At 33.9% G+C, this 27,298-nt stretch overlaps 1 protein-coding gene across 3 annotated transcripts in view; it reads right to left on the bottom strand.

Moving 5' to 3' along the window:
* Positions 1–20,357, bottom strand: part of tay (tay bridge kinase) — a 975,197-nt gene extending 954,840 nt beyond the window's left edge. For 2 of the 3 annotated variants that reach the window (XM_085944583.1, XM_085944585.1), the window contains exon 1: positions 19,734–20,098. In XM_085944583.1, coding sequence (XP_085800709.1) covers positions 19,734–19,973 — 240 coding nt within the window. In that variant the 5' untranslated portion in view covers positions 19,974–20,098. Of the gene's footprint in view, positions 1–19,733 lie in introns of all 3 variants that reach the window. The other variant, XM_085944584.1, reaches the window with a different exon arrangement.
* Positions 20,358–27,298: the final 6,941 nt, after the last annotated feature.

Genomic DNA, 27,298 nt, shown 5'->3' with positions numbered 1-27,298 from the left:
AATATTTTCATCCGACGCCATGACAAAACAAATCGACATGTGCACACTGCCCTGTCGGTCTCCGATTGGCGACCAGTGCGCAATTTCGTCGCACCTACTGTTGAAAATTATTTGCCGTTTGCTTAAGAGTTCACCGTATTGCTAGAAAATCATTACCATCACGTCACGTAAGCTCGTGTAATATAACCATCAGAACATTCAATATCTAATAAAAACTGACAAACTACAAAAACATTGTGTCAAATAGCTGTCATTTGCATCACATTTCTAAACCAGAAAAATAAAAAATACGTTGGAGCACTTGACTGAAATATGTGTAAACAAAACAAATCGTGAGGTGACTTTATTTTTCTGATACATTTTGGCAGATTTTGCTGACATTATTCCGTTATTGGTTCAAAATGTGCTATGGGATGGGAGCATCTCTCATAACATACTAAAAAAGTTAAATAACATTGCAAACTTTTTTCCCATGGCGCGAGCTTACTGTGAGCTCACGTGACGTGATCGCAATATGTTTCTAGCGTAATATGCTAGAAATTATCATTCAATTCAATTTATTTACTAATCGGTTTGAGGATTCGGATTGGATAATAAATACTAACATAGGCCGCGAGCTTTAACATTAAATATTTATATAGAGAAAATAATAAAGTCAGTTTCCCAGAGGCTGCCAACTTCCGAAGCGAAATGGGCTCGAGCAGATTATTGCGGCGGACCTTAAAGTGGAGATTTCGAGAAAACAAGCTCAATAATAAGCGACGGAGTAGTCTCAAGTTTGCGGCCTCAGTCAATTAAATGCGAAAGTTTCTCCGAACAAGTAGATAGTTACTACAACTGTTTGAGCGGCCTTCCAACCGACGCGATTTTTTTTATATTATGTTCGTGTGTCCGCTAATATACTAAGTAGGTAATATCAGTTATTAAACATCTTCTTGGCTACGTGTTAAAACTGTGAACTAACATGCTCCGCTCATTTTTAACCGCACTTCCATTATAAACTAACAAGCTCCTCCCATTTAGTAGATAACAGCTTCTAGAACCGTAGCCAAGAAGATGTTACAGAAGAGTAGTAGATAGATTTACAGGTGAAGTATTATTCAATCAATAATAATATTAGGTAACTGATTGAATGACTAACAACTAATACTTGTAAAAATTTAAAATATTGATATCGACAATAATTAGCGTAATTTTTTAGCAAAAAAAACAGCAAAATTAGCGGTACAATCCTATGTGAGTCTGGCCTACCTGGTTTCTTAACAGATTTTTGTTTTATAAGAAATATATGTTAGTCACTTCTTGATCAACCTATTAGGTTCATACTCTAGGTCTAAAAACACATTGAAAAACAACATGTGAGTTGTTGCCAGACCCGGGATTCGACCTACGACAGTATAACTCCGCTCGGACATCTTGGGCGTCATTATAAAATCCCCATTTTTTTGTTATTATATTTTGGTTAAGTACCTACATGTAAATTGTACGTAAAACATTTCACCGTGGCACAATTCGCCGTGAGCTTTCTTATCAGAAAGGGATACGATCTATACGGTCTCCAATTTTATTAGATTCAATGTGAACGTTAATTCAATTTTCCTAGCTGATTTCGGCAAAATTCATGAATAATTCAAGGATGAAAACCTAACCTTACCTAACAAACAATCCGTATATCGGCTATTTTCAACGTTTATTTGCTCCTGGCTTTCTGTGAAGTGTAAACCGACAAGAACAGTGTTTTATTTAGACATGAATTTTATGTCAGTAATATACGACCCAAGAGATTGGACGGTCTTTAATATACGGCCATATATATCCGATACAATATTTCACGGCGAACTGCATACGTACAATTTTCCGGACACACTGTTGTACAACCTAAATACATTGAAAAAATACTTATAGTTCTCTCTGTATAGTGAGAATACGTTTTATTCATGCTATTCAGTGTTTATACACATTACCAAGTCCGAATTGCATTAGAGAACATGGTCTGAAAATGATTCGCGTTAGTATAACCTATTTAGAATTAGAACTTAAGACATTGTTCAGTAATAAACCAATCTACAATATTATACAGTTTTTTGAAATCTTTTAAAAACATTAAACGTTTTTAATCAAAAAAGTTAAGCGGATAGTGTGGGAAAAAGTAGATTACCGCGTTAATTATACACATTTAACCGCGCTGTGTATTGTAATTGAATAGGCGGGGCTCGGAATAATGATATGAATTAAAACGAAAAATGCATGTCACGGTGTTATCAAGCAGACAGATTCCACTCGCAACAGTCCCACCATCCACGCTCGACTCCCGTTCGGCTTCGGTATATCAAAGAACAATAAATAACTAAGGTAAATAAATGAATACCTGCATAGTGAGTGGTAAAAAGTACACGAATTCGATACGGTAATAGGATGCAATTGGTTACGATAATAAAAACAAAATGACGCACAGCACTGCGGTAACTGGACACTATTTATAAAAACCTTTGTAAATTCATTCGCAATATTCTATATGAATAACGAGATGTTATATTTTTTAAATAACATCGAACAAGAATCAAATTGTACATAATATTTGAGTAGGTATGTACCTACATAATATAGTTTAATCGTCGTTAATAGTAAAACCTCCCGGTTTGGTTGCTTTACATGGGACTATTAGTATTACACAGTGGCGAAGGGTGGGCGTAGGCTGTTAAGATTCTACATAAGTGGACACTAAACTTTGTCAGTCATTCATACTTATTTGATTTTATTGAACTAAGAATTCAATTTGCAGATGGTATTGGTTAGTTTATAAAATTCAATTAAACCCTGCCCAACCCAAAGCATAATAGTTTAGATATGCTATGGGCGATCCGACAAAAATAGTTCATACTTTTTCAGTCATACTTACTTATTTGTTTTCATTGGATTTAGAATAAGTATAAGTACGTATTACAAAAATGGTGTAGGATTACTTACCAAATGATAATCGATAAAAATATTCTTCCATCTAGGTATACAATATCAAAAATTATGTATCGTTTAATAATGGCAGAATTTTAGATATTTTATAGATAAACGAACATTTTTTCTACTATTAAATATCTACTGTCTTGAATTAGGCAAGGTTTAATTGAATTTTAAAAACTATCTACATAGTATTCAATGTTCAATAAAAACAAATACCTACGTTTGACTGACAAAGTTTAGAGTGCACTTTTTATGTCGGATCTTAACAGCCTACTTCCACCCTTCACCATTGGTATTTAAGATATTCCGGGTGACGTTTTTTGACAGCGAAATGATCTGTTCTGTGGGTGTAAAGAAGTTGTTGCCGTGTACAAAAACATAATACCTACTTATAGTAAAAATCTTTGAATATAATAATATAAGAATAACATAATAATATAAAAGATTTATATTACACTAGAATTAACATAAATTAAGAGAGATGGACTGTTTTATGTTGCACGTCTTCAGTAATATATTTTCGTGTATGATTCTAGAATCTAGATTCTAGATAATTACGTAAAAAACCATGTAAGTAAATATACCTAACATTATTTGGGTTTTTTTTCATCACCATACAAGTTGTTGTTAATAAGACCATTTTTATAAATTCATGGAGTGTCTACCAACCAAAACGACGCAATACAAATTGTTCTGACAAATACGAATGTTTTATTTTACACTTTTACTTCTTAAGTAGGTACACGTGTTTATTCATCAAAGCATCCCAAAGACATCATCATTGTGATACGCTTTCTTGCGATGCTCACTACGATTAGCGAATGCGCGAGACGCAATGTTGTCGTGATGTCGCCGACTACCAATGACTCCGACCGAGAGATGCCGCGTCAGATATCACCCCACGAAGGTAACGGCTAGGGTCTGCATCACCGATATCCCGGTGCACTATTTGATTACAAAATCCCGGGATTTACCTACACAAAAGTTCCAAATATACTATAAGTTAAATTATTATGCTTTATTATAATGCTCTGACGGCAAAGAATTCTGTAGGATATCATATTATATAACGGTATATATATTATATAATAAATAAATGGTTTTAAAAGATAGAACAACATAACCTCTTCGGTGTGGAGGTGTATTTTGTATACATTTTACGAGGTTTCATTATTGCACAGTGGCTCAAAAACAAAATTGAACCAAAATCAAAAGCAGTAATGCTCTGGTTACAAAATTGACATATCTACATTTTAGCTAAGGTTTTACAAACTTCTACAGTAAATATACCTACACCTTTTCTTAATTGTTAGGTATGTTTACCATAACTAAGTAAGTGATAACATAAGGCTCATTGCTCGTTGTATATAAAAATATTACTGAACATAAGAGTAGATATATATGTATGTAGGTATTTATAAAAATGATATATACCGAAAATGCATAAGTAGGTACTGGAATAAAACTAACATTTATTGGAGTGCGTTCACTCGACTATCAACTGGGGATGGTGATGGAATTAATATCTGAAGTATTGTAAAGTAATACATAGGATCGATAGATTCTTTACGATATAACGTGGGACCTATGTATTGAAAACATCCTTTGTTCAATCTTATTTCTTCTATTTAAAACAAATTTCTTCGACAGGATGTGAATTGTGTTGGTAAGGAAAAGTGAATTAAATTGGTGGTTGAATAAAAACCATCATACCGACTAGTAACCTACGAAAATTTAAAGTTGAGCACACTACTAATTCATAAATATGTATAAAGATATGGTAGGTACAATACGTTTAAACACCACTGAATCATTTCATTTTTTCTTTCCCATTTCTCATACAACAGAGAATTATTACCTCTCACGTTAAGGTGTCGACAATATGGTGATATAAGGACCTACTTATACGGTTTAAAATAAATTAGAATACAAGTACCTATACTTAAGTATAATTACTAAATACGTTAAAAAAAACAATAAATCCGTATTTCCTTAACAATTCAGAATTATCGAAAAATATATCAGGTAAGGTTCAACGTCGGGATTTAATAAAGAAGAATCCCGGTAGTGACTATTCTCCGGGATTGGGGCGTCCTTGAGTGACGCGACTATATTATAATAGCCGTCCGTGTGAAGAGTTTATGACCTGCAGCCCAGCACCGGTTTGTGTGGGAAGTAACGGCCCAAGGGAAAACAATGCGCCATAACAGACCATTGGGATGTAACATGTAACACGAGTAATGATATGACGAATAACATTGTCAAGGGATAAATAATATAATATAATATAATGTACTTACATAATACAGGTAATCAAATCAGTGATCTGTGGGTGGTCATTTGACACAATATGAACATTCACAATAGGTAAAATTTATCTATTCATATTGTATATAGGTAAGTAAAGTAATTAATAATGCGCATATAATTCTAGACTATTCAGCGTTTTTGGGTGATCACTGAATGAACCTACAACAGATAATAAGATTTATCATTTTCAAGGAAGATAATAACAGATCTGGATTCCCAATCCGGCTGGTGAAAGTGGTTGAATAAGTCAAGTCTGTTGTCGAATTTGCTGAAGACTGGGATACTTGACAGTGCTTAATCGTCATTAAGTACATAACAGGTAATTAATTAATCTCTCTGGTGATGATAAGATATGTCTATAGTATACTTATAACTGAGTAATATTGCAAACTATACGGCAATCAGCAAACGGAATGATAAGAAATTTTATGTACCTACCTGTGCACCTATTATGTGAGGTCATTCATAATTAATTGGATGTATTATAGGATAACAGTGTATGGTTTAATTACAATAATAAAGTACAAGTAAAGTACTTCTCTAAATGGTGGTTTATCTCTTCAAATCCCGCCTAAAAATTCATGGTAAGGTCTGGCTCACATGTACCCTTGCGGTCTTAAATATATATATAAAAAATTGATCACACTTATGATTTTGTCATTTGTTCTATAATACGATGTGGGTCTTGGCCACCTAACGAAATGGTCTCTCAACAGATTTTTTACGTTACAGGAATGTTAGCTACTTGCTCGATATACATATTAATTGTATAATATTATCTACATGCTCTGGGTCAAGCACACTTTAAAAACATGTCCATTTTCCAGACACGCGATTCGAACCCAAAATCCTGTGACTTCATAGACGGACACGTTCATGGCCCCCACAACGAGGGGGCTGACAAGGCCGTAGCCTGGGGACCCAGCGTGGTGGATCGACCAGCTAAGTGAGATAAACACATTTTTAAATAGGGTTATACGATACAATTTAATGTGATATGGTGATTGATATACTTACCAAAATGATGCCATGGACACGTTACCATTCGTCCATCCATAACATTTATGAATTCATTAAATAAATTTACTTGGTAATGAATAATGTTTGTCAGTCAGTGCAATAAGAAATTATTCAAACTAAGCAACGCCAGTAATGCACTAGTTGTTATGGAATGATTTCAAAGGCAACTGAGCACAGAAAGTTAAAACTTAAAACCCCTAGAGTGACTCGACTAGCACGCGGTAGGGAATGCAGTGAATATATTGTACAATACACTATACACAAGTAATGTGTACACTGTACAGGGTACAGTATTATAAAGTAAGTATAGAGTTGTTGAAACTCGAGAAGTTCACATTTTAGTTGGGCTCTCTCGGTACCAGCGCGATTACTTAAAGTTGCGCCGACAGCGGCCTCTGTTTAAACGAAATATGTTAATAGTTTAAGTTGTTAAAACAAAACTTAAGATTTGTTTACTTTCAAAGCCGCGGAAAGGCAAATATCACTTCATTTCGAGTGTGTGCTCAAAGCGGCTATCTATGTAGACAAGTCTAACGGTTTGAACTGCTGTTAAATAGGCAATTAAATGAATGCTAGGACAGTGGTAACTGCCAAGTAAGTACCAGCCAAACTTTAACTATATGTACCTAGATTTAACTATCTACTATATTGGCACCCCGAAACTAAAATTCAAGGAATACGAAAGACTGATATAAGTACCTACCTTCTCCACATTCCGTTTTCTACACATAATCAATAATAAATTCCGAACCTTCTAAAACACTAGGTATAGGTACAAAATAGAGGAAATAAGCTAATTAACTTTGATTGTTATGCGCCAACGGGATCTCTCCAAATTTAAATATATTAAGTATGTGTTATAAATGTCGTCCGCTTAAAAACGCTTGTTTAAATTAAATGTTTAATTCAAAGAATACCTGTAAATAATTAACACATAAAAACAACTTAATCAAGAAGTGGCATTCTTTATTGAACATACCTACATACATAATTAAACTTGGAACTACCTAAAAAAACATTGAAAAAAATTCTAGAAAACATCAAAAATTTCAGGATATTTTTTTTGTTTTTATGAGAAATGGATATTAGCCAAGTACTTGCTCAACCTATCAGGTCTATACCCTGGTTCCAAACAAACGTTAAAAAAAACATGTGACGTTATCATTGGATCTGTGATTTGTTTTTACTGTATTTTTGGTAAATTGGCCCAAATGTTCAGTAGAGAATGTTACGAGGGTGGGTCAATAAGTCCTTAGAAAAGCCGACAGGTGGCGCGACTAGTACTGTAAGCGGTTTGTTTTCATGCAGCGGCACTACCGATTCAGTATGCTGCGAAGTTTCAATCAGATTGGTCGGGTTGTTGTGTGTTTCTCGTACATTCTCGTACAAAGGAAAATGGAAAAATGGAAAATGGAGAAAATTGAGTTTAGAGCTGTTATTAAACATTTTAATATAAAAGGGTTAACAGCAAAGGAAATAAAAAATGAGTTGGATTTAGTTCACGGCACATCTGCTCCTTCACTTGCAACTATTTATAACTGGTTAAATGAATTTAAACGTGGTCGTACATCAACAAAGGATGAACCACGCTCAGGACGTCCTGTAGAGGTGACTACACCAGAAATGATCAATAAAATCCACGATATGGTGTTAAGTGACCGAAGATTAAAGTTGAGTGAGATAATTGAGGTTACAGGGATCTCAAAAGGTAGCGTCATTTCTATTTTACATGACAAATTGGGCATGAAAAAAATTTCTGCAAGATGGGTGCCGCGTTTGCTCACAGTCGACAATAAACGCAATAGGGTGGTGGCCTCTAAAGCCCTGTTGTCGCTCATGCAACGCAATCCGGATGAATTTTTTCGTCGCTTTGTGACTGTATATGAAACATGGATACACCACTATACTCCCGAGACGAAAGAACAGTCAAAGCAGTGGATTGCGAAAGGCGAACCATGTCCAAAGAAGGCGAAAACCGTAAAATCAGCTGGTAAGGTTATGGCTACTGTATTTTGGGATGCACGTGGAATTATTTTCGTTGACTATTTGGAAAAAGGAAAAACAATAACAGGGGATTATTATGCATCTTTATTGGACCAGCTAAAAACCAAATTGAAGAAAAACGGCCTCATTTAAACTGGAAAAAAATCCTCTTTCATCAGGACAATGCCCGTGTTCACACATGTTTACGATCAATGGCTAAAATTGAAGAATTGAAGTTCGAATTGGTCGACCACCCACCGTATTCGCCAGATTTAGCCCCCAGTGACTTTTTCCTTTTCCCAAACTTAAAAAAATGGCTAAGTGGACAACGTTTTTTTTCAAATGAAGAAGTCATCGATCGGACAAATGCTTATTTTTAGGACCTTCCGAAAACTTATTTTTCTGACGGTTTAAAAAAAATTGAGAAACGTGTAACCAAGTGTATTGAGGCTCCAAGGAGATTATGTTGAGAAATAAAAAAAAAATACAAAAAAAAAACTGTTTTAATGCTTTTTTCTAAGGAATTATTGACCCACCCTCGTACCTACTTTCTTGATTCATTAAAGAAAATTAAATGAAAAAAAATGTGCAGGTTTTGTGCTCTAACTCTAACTAAACCTATGATATAGTGTTACGGTATACTTGCATTTGTTTTAACCTTTAAAAAATGACATTGAAGACGGGACGTGTAACGACCCGTGTAATAAGTGGCTGTATTTTGCGATCGCGCCATGTCGTTTATATGCGCGATTGTGCAATACGCGGCGCTATAGATTCACCAGTATAAATAAATTGTCCGCTGAATGAGCGTGCTATATGCTAACATTTGACATAATATCATTCAATACTTTTTATACATGACCTTAGTTTTAAATTTGACCACCGAACGATTTAAAATTATTATAAGTATGTATATTCTATAACATTACATAAATTAATTCATCCTTTGAATGAATGCAAAAATACATAGGTGGGTCAAATAATGTGTGCACGTGCGGCGCAGTCAATGTGTATATTATGTTTTTTACTCCATGTGTGATTTCAGATTTGTATTGTACTCGTATCTGTTTGTTTTACTACGTTTATACACGCTCATCGATAAAAAGAAATGATAAAAATATTATTGTTCATTTTAACAGCGAAGTAGTAAATTATATTACACATAATATTTATTATAGGACCATAAAATTGATAAAATCGTAAAACTCAATCAGACATAACGTTTAGTTACAATTATTAGATACTATTTCACGATGAAAAATAAATAAGATTTTTACTTAGTAAATTATGGAAATTCGGTAAATCGTAAAGCGGAAAAGGGTAAAAGTTTGTTATCTACCAAACTAATAAAAAAATCTCTATAAAATGATTATTTAGTTATCTTGAAAAAGATCTTTGGCCCAATCAGCGAGTCAGAATTTGCATTTATTATATACTTAGTGAAGTTTAAAAATTAAAATTGAATACTAAATAAAGACAAGTAGTCATAGTTGAAACCATGGCCGCCACATCTTGAAGCGGGCCCTCAGGCCAGGATATTCGGCAGTCCCCAACTACACATCGCTAGGGTTAAAGGCAGTGGGACGCTCTACAGTCTACTCTACAGAATCATTTTCTAAACGTTTTTTCAGGTAATATTAAGTCTATTCGGTGTATTTTTAGCGATTTTTTTGTATTGTTGAATAATCAATAATCAAGAATTGCGTCACACAACTAGATATTTTTAAATGTTAATATTTCTCAAGTAAATTAGCGCCGCAGGCAACTACTTAGAGCAACCCATCAGAGCAAATTTGTTGTGTGTATTTTATCTCACTTATCTGGTCGACTAGCCACGCCGGTCCTCCCAAGGCTAGAGAGCCCTCCCCCCTTGTGGGAGCCATTGTTGAAACACATACACTAATTTGGAATCAATAGATATGTATATCACAGATAAAAATAATTTCATGTAAATACCTATAACTGCATCCGCATTTATGTTGTATCAGTAATTAGATGAAACTAAATAATGTATATAGAGTAAACAGCTGTTATAATATTGTGTAAGTGTAGGTACATATTGTTGAAAGCTAGTCTTTACATATATTATTAAAGAGACCGGTTCGCATGCGACCAACCGCGCTCAATTCTCCACGGGTTTCTCAACCTCCAGTAAGTACGGTGCGGAACGACATTCGAAATACCTAGGTAGATAGAAGATATTATTATGTCTATATAACTAACTAACTAAATCGTCAATGGTAAAGTTGAATGGTAATAGAAATATACTTATTTAATTTCATTAGTACCAATTTATGATAAGTAGGTAAGTATCTAAGTACATACTTACATGAATTAAAAAAAAAACATTTTTATAGTGCGGTAAGACTATGGGTTCAGTGGCTTGGCAAAGACAGTTAGCGAGCGCTAGAAGTGGTCGACTGGTGGAGAGAGGACGAACCACACTACTTGGGGGCCTTGGGGCTGCACAAGGTCTACCGCGAACTGTCGTGTCATAGAAGAAAGACAATAAAGTACCTACCTACCTAACCTTATGTAAATCCGGATTAAAATCATAAAATATAATGTTAAAAGACTTTTTTGATCGTTGAAGCAATATAAATGGGTAGATTAAGTATGATAATAATCTCTGAGATAAATCAAGATTAACATAATATATTTACTTAAAACTTATTTATATGTACCTATGGGTATATATATATATACCAATACTTGAAACGATTTGGTTCGATACAATTACTGTCCTCCCAATCGGCATACACCCACTTAAAACAACCAATAATGACTATCGTGACTATTAGTAGATATAAGAATAAATATCTCATGTTTCACGTTTACAGATACATCTGTAACTACGTGAAATAAATTACATAATCGCTCAGTAGGGACTTTTTGCATTAGTCCAAAATTATAATTATTATTCATATTATTAATTATAGTGATGTTAATACAAATAGGGTTGACGACCGCTGTGCATAGAGGCCTCACGAGTGCATTCAACGCATAACAATGAAATATCTGCCAAAATGGGACCTGCCCCTGCCCTCCGACGTCCCGCGCCATAGTCTGAAGGTGCAATCGCGATGCAATCCCCCCCTCACGTGAACCTAAGAATGACGTAGTGGTTGAACAGTGCTTGCCAAACATTGGATATTTTTCTTCTACGTATAATATAATATTGTTAATACATTGTATATGTGTAATGCTAATAACACTAAAATATAGGTTAAAAAATAATATATTTATATACCTACCTATATTTATTATTGTGTGAGACGTACGCGATGTGATAGAGGTCAGTAAATCACTCGTCGAGTGGACAACCGTAGTATAGTCAAACAATGGTACCCAAAGACCACTCAAGTATCGCTAAACGACCACAGTGCCATCTTAAAGCCAGGTCGTTCAACGAACTCGTAAAGTCCGACAATTATATGGGAAAATCCAGTCAGCGAATAGTGAAACAAAATAGGAGAGGTATTCGTCTTATCAGTGTATACATACGCATTAATGATAATGAGTGTATGATAAAATTGTAGGAGAGCGAAAAAAAATTAACAAATCGTCCAACAGTGTAGGCAGTAGATATGAATGCTAGAATATAGCTACTGGAGGTCCAATGGCCGTCGATTTTTATTAATATTATATTTGGCATACGAAAGATGATTAAATAGGTAGGTACATATAATATAAAAATACAACACAACGTGCCGAAAATCGATTTGTCCTATAAGTACCTATACAATAATAGATATGTCATGGCGAATTTTCATAACTATATACTTACCTAGGTATTCTATTATTTAAATAACGGTGTATGATCGTCATGGCCTCAGTGAAATGAAAAAAATACAAGGCGATGGCTATAATATATTTGTATGAAAAAGTTTCAGGAAATAAAGATGTTGATACCTGCCTACTCATTATTATGTATTTTTTATACAGTAAGTAGGTACCTACTACCTACCTAAATCGCGCCATGTTTTATTTTATATATTATTAAGAAAATCCACTGAATTAAACACAAACGAAATACAATAGTAATTCTCATATCTATTTATTATGCATGTCTGATTATGTGGAATAAATAGGTGGGTACCTATAAAATCTTTTTAGTAAAATTAATACATAGGTACTATGGGTTGTTGATACATAGGTACTTAAAGAAAGCACCATTTCATTAGCTGAATGCAGAAAACTATTAATTCTGACTCGCATTATTGACTATGTATATTATATTTTACACAAGAGTTCTTCAAAACCGCCTACTTCAATCAATAAATATTACGATGCATACAATAAATTATATACTTACTTATAAGTACAAATAATACACAATTTAGATAGGCTGTTTCAAAGATCTATCTTGTAAAATAGTTAGGTATTTCAAATAATTCTGCATTCAGGTGACTAATTTTGATAACTAAACTTATATTCCAAAAAATAAATCATAATTAGATGCTTGCTATACAGAAAGTAGTTTTTTCTCGTTTCAGTGATGCTTGGATGTTGTTTGATTGTACAGTCAATTGTTTTAAGTAAGTTAGTTGGTACATACTTCCTACTTACTTACACATTTTTTTATTGATTCTACATTTCGGTCAGGCTGCCTTCTGAAGAGGTTTCATTACATTTTTTCACGATAAATCGCTCTTAGCCTCTTGCTCCACCTATTCGAAGCCTGCCCTTGGTCCAAACGCACTTTAAAAACACAACATGTAAATTCGCCGACGCGTGATTGGAACCTACGACTCGCAGTCAGAAGCGGACACTCGTTAGCATAAGTAAATGTTTGAGGCTTTCACGGTTGTTTTTTATCGTAGTATATTCTTGGGTTTTCACCGTGTCTCCTTCTTCCTTCTTTACTCGACGTTTCGGGCTCGTTGCAGAGGCCTTTATCTCTTGATAATGGCCTCTGCAACGAGCCCGAAATGTCGAGTAAAGAAGGAAGAAGGAGACACGGTGAAAACCCAAGAATATACTACGATAGCATAAGTAAAATTAATAACGCACATAAGTTACATAAATTCAGTAAACTGGTTTAAAACCAGATACTTACTTACCTGGTTAATTACCTGGCAATTAACAATTTAGGTAAGTATTCACATTTTATTCACAATTTTCTAAGCAGCAATTATTTACAAATTTAGTCTAGTTAGTTAAAAGGAAGTCAGACATTTATTTTTTTATTTACTTAACTAATGTATGAAATAAGTACAGGTGCAATAAAGTAAGCGACTACCAATTAAAACATTCGCATGGTAAGTACCTATATATACGTACTTTTTTTATTATTAATTATCAGTATTATCACTACTAATGAGCTCATATAATATATAGGTAAGTACCTGAGTAGTTGGATATTACGTATTGTAGTGAAATAGGTGGAATATTGCCAGTATGCGTTGGTTTATATAAATTCACTGCATACTTATGCAAATAATAATGTAGTCGTACACAACATTTTCTTAAAAAATATACGATAATTTATAAAATATAAATAATAAATTTATACGTAAGTGAACATACATCCTGTCACGAGGTTTATCAGTATAAAATTATCACAAAGTGAGGTCAAAAAACCTGTGAAATATAAAACCCAACGACATGCAGAAACACATAAAATAAATGGCTTTTTTACGATCATTACAAACTATTCCATTTGGCTGGAAGCTTTATACGCATAGTAAATATATATTACCACGAACGTTGGTTAGTGTGTATTTAATATCTGATATAGTGATTAATACTATGTTTACTGGAGAACCGAATTATCATTAAATATTTTCAATTAACCTAACATATATATTAGGTACACGACATTGGACATACATACTTACATAAAATATGAAGTACTGTAGGTATCTATTATATTATTATATTATAACATACTTATCAGTAATTAATCATACTTTATTATTAACTACTAAACATGAATATTTTTGTTTAGTTTGTTTTTAATGAAAACGTGTTATTATTGTTAAAAAGTGGCGAACATACACGACAGAAGTAAAACTTTGCAAGTCTAGCTAGTCTAGTCTTTGTTTGTTACAAATCAGACGGATTTACATCACCGTTTTTTTTTTTGCTGTATGTAGGTACCACGCCGCGAAAATAGGTTTTACCTTCACAAATTAGTTTAAATTAGAACAAAATAAGTACTTAGGTAAAATACATTATTTATGTTCAGTGGGTCTATTCTATACTTATCGACCGCTAAAGTGATAAATATTATCAAACTTAAGGTAGGTTTGTATCAAAGTATTGGCACTTATTGTAACAATTAATTACAATAAGATGTTTGTAATATTGTTGCAATAAGTGCTAAATTTTAACAGTAGCAAGAGAGGTGCTGTTAAAAGTTAAAATATAGCATTTATTGCAACAATTACAAACAGCTTATTGTAATTGTTACAATAAGTGCTAATACTTTGATACAAACCCACCCTAAGTTTGATAATATTTATCACTTTAGCGGTCGATAAGTATAGAATATACCCACTGGTAGATTAAGATAAAAATACTTTTTGATATAGTTACATAAATGTGATTGAGAGGGATACGATCTCACGTCTTTTTGCATGAAAAATAGTTACGTGCCTAATAAAATATGCACGAACGAAACGCTTATCCCTATAGTATTGATAATGGTGCGAAAGAATAAATAAGCAGAACTAATATAGGTCATCCTTAGACCATTCTAAAATTCCCGCGAAGTTATGGGTCACAGGTCCGATCCAGCGTTTGGAAATACCACACTTTTTTTTCTTTCAATGTTTTTGTTTGATCCAGTGCATGTACCCAATTCAATTGATAAGGTGTCTGGCTAACAATCACTCTTCATAAGGTTTAAAGCAACTATTCTGTTACATAACATTCATCCACGGGAGGCCCATTATGTCATGACAGCTATTTTTATAAGCGAACATCATTATTATTTACTTCTCACCAATTAAAATTGTAAAAAGATACAGGGAAAGGGATTTATAAACTATGTAGGTACTCGTACCTACCTACTTTATTTTGAGAAAACTGTAAATTAAAAGCGTGTACCAAATAGTAATATATAGGACCGCTTTTCATTTAATTTAAAACATCATTAAGTAATAACAATAAAAATGCATATATTATTATGTAAGTAAGGTTCTAAATAAAAAATGTTTTTGCAACCCCTGGAAAATTGTACACTTACTGATGTTAAGTACATCGTCCATATCATTATAAAATAAAATATAATACTTATTTATGATATTATTTACTTGTTATGTCAGCATACCTAATTATAATATATTATTTTTGTATCCAATGCACCTCCGCTTCCAAATGTATCAATTTCAATTGGAAACGAATAGCACGTCATGTTTGCTTTATAAATAATATATATGCAAAAAACGTCTAAAAATAAACAGAAACACAGTGATCCCAATTCACTCTTAATTTCGTTCTGACGCGATTTCTCTCAGAATAAAATTTAAATATGAACGGAAAGGCTTTGGAACCAAAAGATTATGTGTAGGCAGGTAAGTACCTACTGCGTTTTCATAATATTACTATTAATTACTATGCTAGCCAAGAACAAGATGTATATGACGGCATATAAATAAACATTAGTAGGTACACAAATGCACGTGCACAATCATTTGTTTCAAACTTAACGCACGTCTACACACACATCAGAATATTGTTATTAAATTAAACGTAGTTTGGGCTGTCCTCATTTTACTGTTTGACAGTATATTCACAAATGTGTAAAAAACAGTAAATGGTATAAAAACATATTGAATGAATTTATACACATGAAAGTGCAGTTTTCACACAACGCTAAATTATTTACAAACGGATTATATTGGTATGTTCTAGATATTAGAAACACGATAAAGTAACTAAGTTAATACAAACGCAAATAATTTGTGTTCATACTCATTATAGATGAACACCAACGATATGGAGGTTATATTGGTGAAAATTAGTTACATATTTGCCATTCGGTCACATACGGTACAGGGAAAAAAAATACACGTACGACATAATTTCCACTTCCGGCTTATGTAATAAGGGCATTTAAAAAAAGGTTGATTACTTTTGACGCTCCTTATTACAAGGAATGATCATGTGCCAATCCGGAACTCTCTAACTCTTTCATCTGGTGCAAAAGTACGATAATCGTAAATGAAAACTTGGCCATAGTGAGAATTACAATCAATAAAAATATGGTAAATTAAGAACGTATTACAATTGTATTAAGTATTATTAAAATATATTATGTAAATGTAAAAGAAGATACTTCATTATAAATTTTCCATGTAAATTATTTGTTAATTACTTTTTTTAGCAATTTAATATTAAGTACGTACCAAGGTTAATACTTTTGTACTTATATATTTGAAGTTGCTTTTTATGTCTTTATTAATTAACTACCTACCTACAGTAAAAGTAGGTAGCGTAAGGTAGGTAAGTATTTCAGTTGATGAAAGGTTTTTAGTATGCCGTAATAATAGGTAGGTAATATACCTACCTACCTACGTAATACAAGGCGTGTGCGTATGACGGTTTATGACTTTGAAAAAAACAGATGAGGAAATAAATCTGACAAATTTTAGGATGGAATTTTGAAATTAATTTCCTACCATGCTAAAAAATAAACTGGGTAACCCCACATTTAAACATTTTTGCATTGTATTTTATACTTACATCAATGATTTAGTATGTATTTAAAATGGGGCTAGTTTACGGGTGGGATTATAAATACAGTGTGTCTGGATTGGTCTCAATTAAAATTATTATAAATCGGTCAAAGTAGACGTTCAATAATCGCTTTGTATTGAGTCTTCGCCCATCTGAACGTAGGTACATATTATTATGTACCTAAGCAATACAGCAATTTTGATTATCAGGTGAAAATAAGACATAGGTAGAATACTTAGGTACTTAGTTATTTTAATTTATTTACTTATTCATTATCGGGGCTTTAAAAACACATTTTATGGAACAACATTATTATTAGTTATTGTTTATATTTTCATTGTTTTTAAGTACCTATATGTTATGTTGTAAAAACATAGTGAATTTATAGTTAGGTACTGTATGCCTACTTAACATACGTATATTTTGAATGATTTACCAGTGCAAAACGCAGTAGAAAATAAAAAGGTTTGCATTATATTTTTGTAGTTAAGTACCTAAATAATTAAGTAAGTCCAGCTGTCTAGCTTTAACATAACTATGCAACTAACCACTAAGTATATTAAAAATGATAACGTATTTATACCTACGTAAGTATATAAGCGGAATACTTCAACTTTGTAGCGAACTACGAAGAGATAGCAGGATAGAATTTCGCTACAGGGAGACATAACTCCTGAAGGCATGGCAACAATGTTCAGGCCCGCACTGAGCGAGTCTGGCAATGTACAAGGCGGCACTAAGTAAGTCTGGCGCCCGCCCTGGTCGCGACAGGCCTTGCCAAGCCGTAAACAGCGTCCCGCAGTGGACGGACGCTCAGCGAGTTATCGCTTTACTAGGCACTCCTTGCAATATTGCTATCAAAAGAAGGAATCGCAGCACAAAATAACAATAACATGGCTGCTGCTTCAATTTATCGGTTCATTTATTTTGTAAATTACTTAGGTATCTATTTTATTTATAAAACTGCTATTATACATTTAATCTGAAATTGATAAAATACATAAATAAAATATTTTATCAAAATTAAGTACCAACTTACTATCTATCAATTGCAACTTGCAACTACTTCAGTTTCAATTCTTATCATTTGTGGGAGAGCATCAAAATTAACGCAATAAAAAAACATTCCACAAATATTATTTTGTGTTGCCGAGATTTTGTTTTTGTAGATAATTAACTTCGACACTCTGCAGCTATACGAGTTAATGAATGAATTTTCAAGACCAAAACCGATATTGTCGCAATTATGTTATCATTATCAGCAGTCGTCGTGTCGTCAATCCGCTGCTGGCTCAAGGCCTTCCCGCGCATTCTCCTGTCTTCTCGGTTCTTGGTAAATTCGTCTATCCCTACATCACTATAATCATAATATACCTATAAGTAGGTACCTGCCAAACCTCATTTTTTTATGAAAATTAGTTAAATACCTACCTAAGTGTTTTTTTTTTAAATTACATAGATCCTGTGTATATCTACACGCACATTTGTAGGTGTTGTTAATACATATTAGTAGTGAGTGACATAATAAATTCACTTTTTTAAACGTCAACATTAATTATTTACAAAGAAATTCAATGTTGAATAATATGGTTAAATCCAATGAGCAGTTGCTATTTACAAAATATGGCATGGCTCAGAAAATATTAATTAGTTTATTATGATGGGAACCCCAAAAAATAATATCTTTAGAAAAGGAGAATAGGTACTGCGTTTCAAATGTTTTAATCACTATCAATCTAAAATTCTAAATGTAGTTGAATATGATTACATGAATTGATCAGTATTCAGTAGGTATAGGTTTTAATTATTGACAAAATATCGGATAGCTACGAAGATTATAATGGCCTAATTTATTATGATGCGAAACCCAATAGGTACATAATATACTCTGGTAGTAGCTATATACCTAGTATATACCTACCTAGGCACTGGTGTATGTAATGAGTTTTAAATGTTTAATTCTCCATCACTGCTAAATCTAACTTTGCTTTACTACCTCACACTTGAAAAATTCTTGATAATTTGAATTTTTATTTAAAAAAAGAGATCTCATTTAAGGTTAATAATATTGAACATTGTAAACATAAAACGATTGCACAAACATGGCGGACAAACTTAACCTCTCAAACATAAAACATATGTTCAGTAATAATAATAATATATATGTAGGTACATAGAGATCGCAGATAAATAATATAATAACGCCTATATTGTAAATGAGACAAATAAAAAGCATTAAGTAGGTAGGTGGAAAGTAAATTGTATGTGTGGTCGCACGTCGATAAAGTTGTCAATCTGACATGACATAGCCATCACAGAAAAGCAAAACGATATTATATTTTACAAAGAAATCGAGAGTGTATATTTCTACAACTCGTCTGATTATTTTTCATTCATCTGTATATATCGAAGTCACACTGTGTGATAAAAGCGAAAACTTGCCGTTTCTTGCTTGTAATAAAATATCTGTTCGGATCGTTAGATGTAAACATTATTTTATATTATGACATGCACGTATACCCACGGTATAAGAAATTTCAAGAACAAAGAATCCACTGTCAAAATTATGTATAAAATTCTAAATTTAATGTAATCTGTGTGTTTGGTAATTAAAAGGACAATTCGTGTCATAAAATTTGTAATTATGCACGGGGTGGGTGGTTGGATTAGGTGGTAGTGCAGTATGATAATGGGTGACAGATGAGGTTTGGGAGGTCGTATTTTAGAGATAAGCCTTGACAGGGGGCACCGGCCGGGCGTACGGGCCACTGACTTACCTCGACATCCTCGTAGGTGCGGAAGGACATGATGGCGAACCCGTCGATGATGTCCTCTTCGCCCATGGGCTCCTTGGACTTTTTTCTCCGGACGGGGGGCCTCGGGGGCTTCTCACGGGCCGGGGACTCGTCTTCGGCGCTGTCCCCATCCTTCGTCTTACTTTCTCGCTGTGCCTGCATGCGCTGAGCCCTCTCCCGTCGCCTATTCCTTTGATTGCGCTGTTTCACTTCGTTTTCCATCGTTCACACATTATCTGTCACACTAACCCACTCTTTCGTCACTACACACGGATCCGCACTACACTTTTGTTGCCGCACATTATCATTAGATTGTATTTTGTCCGCGATTTTCGACAAAATACGTAGACTTACACCTGGAGAAAGATACTGATTGTTTCCAATGGCGGAACATACACGGCTGCCGCATTGCAAGTAAAATGGCCGCGTATCTATCCGTCGGCTGATTCGTGGCCTCAACACTGACTAATTCACAACATTTCACTTAATCACAATTCACTACACACCTAATTTTAACTCACATTTCGCGTTTTTGTCCATAAAAACATTTAAAGCATTATTCTTGGCATACACGACCAGTCGATACAATGAAAGATGTCGCGCTACGCGAACGCTACGTAGCGGCCGCGATGGGGAACTAACGCAGTGCTGCCAATGCCATGAGAAATATTTCCTGTGCACGGGCGTCGCCGCACGGCCGCCATTACTCGAGATTATCATTTTAATAAATTAAAAACCATCTCAAATCACCATAAAACAATACGAAAATCAAACTCAATATTCTCAAACCCTATTAACAATATTTTAAATACTCACACATTATAATATCTAGAAACATAATTACTTTGCTTGCGATCAAAGTGTATTTTTTTATATACGCTTTTTTATATGATGGCAGCACCGAAATCTTTTTTTATTTTGTTTATGTAAAGTGCATGCTTTGTTGACGTTAGCTCTCGCCGTGACGTCATTATGTCAATGCAAATTTAAAATAGTGGCGGGAATTATGACAATTAAAAATAATATCTGAAACTGATAAACAGTGATAACAAATTGATAACTTGACGCCGTTTACAAAAATATTTACAAATTAAATACAACGAAATTCTTTTTCATTGTAACCAATTAGTTTACAGTTTTTATCATTATAATATTTTTATACTTACGAGCCAGAGCCAGATTTAGGCAATTAATAAATTTATTGTTTTTTGTCATTTATAACCATATCTACTTGGGCATTATTGATTGAGTTGTATGACCGCTTTTTGTTGCAATCCATTTAGTGGGATTTGTTCTTATCACCTAATTTTTACCAATGACTTAATTCGATGACATGTATTTATAAGGAAATAGGTATATTTTCTGCATACAAACTAATTTTATAATTTAGTATAGTAGGTATATAAGTGTATCATGGATTGGTATTCTTGTTGGCATGCTTCCAAAATGTGCACCAAAGTTCCAATATTATAATATATAATTTTTTCGTATAGTACCTACTTATACCTACTTAGTTTTTTATTTCAGTACGCAATCAATAAGGATCAATAGATTCTTATTATGAGCATCATAATCACAATAAATATTATTGATGAAGGAAACTTTTACGAGCAATATAAAATATCTTTGGCTTCAAACCATTCAATACCAATATGCCGACTAATTTATACTGCCGTTTATCAAAAAACATATGCGAATTTAACTAAAAACCTACCTATTCTATATGATAAATAAATAAATAATAGATAGGTACTTTTCTACTTTTGTGTGATAGGTACGGGTATTTTAGATGGATACAGAAAGATTTGAGTTACTAATAATAATTGTTTGTACCGTATGAGAAATACAAGGGCCCTTGTAAACGAACCTTCCAACAAATATCTGAAACTGCTGATATAAATTACATACCTACACTACTTTTTTAAACATATTATGTTTAGTTTCGACTAGTTTTATTTTGAGTTTTTAATTATATACATTTTTTACAAGCTTTAAGAATGTAAAATTCTTTATTGAACATAAATTTATATTAAAATATATACCTATTATGTTTCCTAATTATTAATAGATACAAGTGAATATCATTTGATTTAATTTTATGCGAGGTAATCAGGCAAAGAGGCATATCAGTGTAGTAACATGTGCAAAAAAATGCAAAGTTATAAAGCGTATAGGTTATCTGCCTACTCTACCTAATGTGGTTTTGTATGAGAGCATATTAGTTCCTGACATTCATAAAACTGTCTAACGGGACGAAACTATAGAAACAATTATATTTATTTATTTATTTAAGAATACAAAACATCGTGGACATAACCAATATAAATTCAGGACGTACACAACATGAGATTTACATTATAACAAATATTACCCTCACAAGAGAGAAGAAGAGAATATAGAATATAATAATAATAACAACAGAAAAACAAATTAAACAAAAACATACTTAAGTACAATTTAATACAGAAAAATAAAATTTTTAAAACAAAAAACATATCTATAATTTTAAACAGAAAAATAAAGTTTCAAAAACAAAATGCAAAGTACATCACTGAAAATGTCTATGTCTTTGGGAGCGCATTTACTAATCTTGCACCCTTCGCTAATTGTACCTAATAGGCTTGACACGAGGAAACAGTTCCGATCCTGAAATATTATCGCGCATTTTCTGTCAGACGATCTCTTTAAAGCCCAATGGTCATCCTCTGTTTCCTAAATGGTATTCAAAAAAAAAATCTTTTTTCAGAATCAGATAAAATAGGAGAAATTATGAATTTTATGTTTTGTACCTGTATTATAAAATCTTACCTATTGTAAATTAAGCGAAATTCAATGTTGTATTCAATAATCATACAGTGAACAATCAATACCAAAGAAAAAACCAGTGTTTGAATTTGTTGTAGGTATTAGTGATCATCCTATTATCGAAGTACCTACATAAATTCTTTTAAAACTCAATAATTGATATTACACTTATGACAATACGACAACGAAAATGTTTTAAGTTGGAAAACGAAATATTTAAAGTAAAATGTTTCATTAACATTAGGTACTGTGAAAGCAGTAGGATTGGTAGGTAGGTACCTACATTCACAATCAAATTATTAACACCGGGCAAATCTCCGGTAGGTAGTAGGTATGTAGGTACCTAATGATTAAAAATCTCACATATTGTTCAAATCCACGCGTCTACAGGGATACTGTAAGGATGTATAACAAAATAAAATTAAACAATACTTGAGTAGGTATATAAATACGACAAAAATGTTTCTTTTAGTGAAAATCTTTTATGATTCATCAATGCAATTTACATAACATAATGTTAATATTATTATTTACTGTTTATGAAAATATTAGAACGTTGGTAGGTAATTTTGGTAACTCACATACACACTCACAACAGTCACACACATGGCATCCACAAAGAGGGGGCTGACAGGGCTCTTGCCTGGGGGCCCGGGCTTAAGAGGGGCCCGGCGTAGCGAGTCGACCAGATAAGTGAGATAAACACACATCACAAATTCTCTCTAATAGTACCTAAATAGTATTTTTCTTGAATAATGTTGTTATTTAAAATTATATGGTTGTACGATACAATTTTTAATTGTGTACCGATAGGTACTCGACAACTCCATGATTCAAATGGATGTAGGTATTAAAATATACAAAAAAAAACACTAAATATACACATTATTTTACAGCATACACCATTTGGAAAACGCTATGATTTTATCCTTAACGATAGGTAGGGGGGCCCGCCAAAAATTCTAGCCTGGGGGCCCGCTTCAGGATGTGGGGGCTATGGTCGCACATTTCCTTCACATAATTATGTGCTATGTATTTTTCTTTATAAAATTGTATGTTTTTGTCTTCAAAATTTTATTTTTCTGCATTAAGTATTTATTTTTTATTTTTATTATTATTTTATATACCTACCTATTCTCTTGTTCTCTCTTGTGAGGGTAATAATTATTATTATAATGTAAATCTCATTTTGTGCATGTCTTGAATTTAGATTTGTTATGTCCACAATGTTTTGTTTTCTTGAGTAAATAAATAAATAATTATTACGTTTTACAAAGCTGAAGAAGTTGTCTGAAAAGTAATTCTTCACGAATCAACAAGAAAAAATCGATTGCGGCTCTTCAGGCAGTTTTGCGAAAGATTGGTCAAGATTTTTATTAATCGTTGAATAAAACATGAATTAAAAATGATGCAATAAACGATTTCAACATTGTCCCCACTTCCATACGCCTCCCACCCCCATCTTCTTTCGTGCGTCGATCATATTATATTTAGTATATAATCGTTGCATATCATCATCATCATCATCATCAGCCTGAATCTATCCACTGCTGGATGAAGGCCTCTTCAAGTTGCTTCCACTTCTCTCGGTCCTGTGCATTGCGTTGCCACGTACTTCCGCAGAACTTTATCATTTCATCGATCCAGCGGCCTCTAGGTCTACCTTGTGGACGTTTTGTACTTCTTGGATACCACTGGATGACTAGATTTGTCCAACGATTGTCTCTTCTTCGAGCTATGTGTCCAGCCCATCTCCATTTAAGGCTTTTAATAAACTCTATTACATCGCAAACCCTTGTCTGCTTCCTTATCCACTCATTCCTCTTTTTGTCCTTTCGCGTTATGCCCAGCATGCACCTCTCCATACCACGTTGTGCTACTCTAAGTTTCTGGATCTCTCTTTTACTTAGGGTCCATGTTTCACACGCATATGTCATCACGGGAAGCACACACTGGTTGAACACTTTGCGCTTTAGGCACAGTGGAAGGTCACTTTTGAAGACATTATTCAGGCGGCCAAAAGCACTCCAGCCTAGCTTTACTCTGCGAACAATTTCATCAAATATACATCCATCTATAGATACTTGTTGTCCCAGATAGATGTAGCTTTTCACCTGTTCGAGCTGAGTGCCATTGATGAGGATCTCTTTTTGGCCTGCAAAGCAGTTGAACATGACTTTCGTCTTTGTTACATTTATTTTCAAACCTACTTTGTTGCTTACTTCAGCGAGTTCCTGCATTCTGCTTTGGAGGTCTTCTGAGTCTTGCGAGAAAATTACTATGTCATCGGCAAAGCGCAGATGACTCAGGTATTCTCCATTTATGGGGATCCCTTTGTCATTCCAGTCAAGTTGCCTGAATAAGTCTTCAAGGGTAGCTGTAAATAGTTTAGGTGAGATTGTATCACCTTGTCGGACTCCTTTGCTGATAGGAAATCTGCGCGATGGTTTATGGAGATTTACAGATGCTGTTGCGCTACTGTATATATTATTGAAAATATTTATATAGCGTCCAGGGATTCCTTGTTTTCTGAGTGCGTCGAGTATTGAACATTTCTTTATCGAATCAAACGCCTTCTCATAGTCTATAAAACCCATGCATAGTGGCAGTTTGTATTCCTGGTACCGCTCTATGATTTCTCTGACGACTTGGATATGGTCCATAGTGCTGTATCCTCCTCTAAATCCGGCTTGTTCTCTCGGTTGGTTCTCGTCTAGTACATTTTGCAGACGGTTTGAGAGAATTTTTGTGAACGTCTTGTAGAGAATAGGGAGTAGACTTATTGGACGATAATTTGCTAGGTCTTCTCTGTCACCTTTTTTGTGAAGAATGACAATGCTGGCATTTTTCCATACCTCTGGGACATCCTCTTTGCATATGCAGGCTGTGAACAATTGTGCAAGTACTTCATTTGCATCCTTTCCTGCTTTTTTGAGGATATATATCGTTAAACCGTCTTCCCCGGGGGCTTTCCCACTTTTCATGTAATTTAAAGCATGGGTTACTTCCCAGGATGTAATTTCGGGAGTATGGTCTTCCGAATTTCCATTTCTCTGAAGATCTAAGTCTATAGTCGTATTGTCAGTGTCATCACTGTAGAGATCGCTGTAGAACTCTTCAACTCGGCTTAACAAGTGTTCCCAATTTCTGACGATAGAACCATCTTTTGCTTTTAGTGCTGTGATTTGACGTTTTCCTATCGACAAGCATTGCTTGTTTTTGTTTAAACTTCTGCCTGCTTTCACAATTGCTTGTATGAGGTTTACATTGAATTTACGAAGGTCTTCTCTAATCTTCCTTCGGAGGGTTTTGCAAAGTGATGAAAACTCCATATCGTTTTGCGCCTGTCTATCGCTCTTGGTTTTCCTTCTCTGCTCCATAAGATTCAATGTTGCCTTCGAAAGCTTGGTGGAAGGTGTAACTTCTGAGCTTTTTACGCCTGTTTTTTCTGCACATTGTAGAATAATATTCGTTATATCCTCCGCGTTGGATAGGGAAACGGTTTCGTTCTCATCTAAGAAAGCCGATAGTGCATTTTTGAGTTCATTTTGGAATTCAGTATTGTTCTGCATGTATACGCGAGCATTTGACTTCTTCTGCAGTTTGGATCTTTCTGATTTGACGTTCAATCTTATCTTACATCTCACCATCCGGTGATCACTGCCGGTGTTAAACTGATTGATCACCTTACAGTTTAAAAATGTATATTTTCTGTCAGCGAGGATGTAATCGATTTCGCTGGTCCTTCCTGTCGGGCTTCTCCACGTCCATTTACGTGTAGGTTTATGTTGAAAAAAGGAATTCATGATGTGAAGATTGTTGGTTTCAGCAAACTCCACAAGCATGTCCCCTCTACCATCCCTTGAGCCATGTCCGAAATGTCCGACCGCTACGTCATCTCTTTGGTATGATCCAATACGTGCATTGAAATCTCCCATTATGATGTTGAAGTGGCATTTACTTTTATTTATCAAGGATGTTATTTCCTCGTAAAACTCTTCCACTTTTTCATCAGGATAGCTCTGTGTCGGAGCATATACTTGCAAAATCTGAATGCGGTACCTAGCATTGATTTTAAGTATCACGCTTGCGACCCTGTCAGAAATGCAGTTGAACTCGACTATGCGGTCCCTCCAGGCTTTGTTGACAACAAATCCAACACCGCTCGTGCGTCCTTCATCGGTTCCTTTGGAGTACAGCACATGTCCGCTTTGTAAAGTAATAGTTGCATATAAACGTGAGTAAATGATCTATATTTTAAATGTGTAGTAACCAAACATAGTAGCGACGATTACAATTAATTGTAATATTTATATTCGAATGGATTTAAATTTTGTACTATTCCATTTGAGTCGTCTTTTGCGACCCGGGTCTCACCTTGCGACATCTTCAGGCACTATGTGCACTCACCAATAGGTAATACTCACTGACAACGAATAATTAATTATAACTTATACTTATATCTGCCTAATAAATTAATACAATAAAGTAGGTAAAAACTTTGTCACCTACCTATTAAAGTCAAGGATCACAATAAAAAAATATAACAAACTAATTATGAATAGTTAAATTGTTTGTAAAAAAAACCCTTATCACTAATAATTCAATCACTAGGCGTATACATCGTCAAAACCCTAATAATAGATCATTAAATAATAATCAATGATACTACTATATTCAAGAGGTGTAAAATCGTCAATACTGAGGAAAACAATGGCAAACTATTGGGAATTTAATATAGT

Source organism: Rhyacophila brunnea, unplaced genomic scaffold (genome assembly GCF_057557595.1).
Source record: "Rhyacophila brunnea isolate RB1 unplaced genomic scaffold, BYU_Rbru_1.0 scaffold_17, whole genome shotgun sequence".
NCBI lineage: Eukaryota > Metazoa > Arthropoda > Insecta > Trichoptera > Rhyacophilidae > Rhyacophila > Rhyacophila brunnea.
This window is presented reverse-complemented; position numbering and strand designations above follow the sequence as displayed.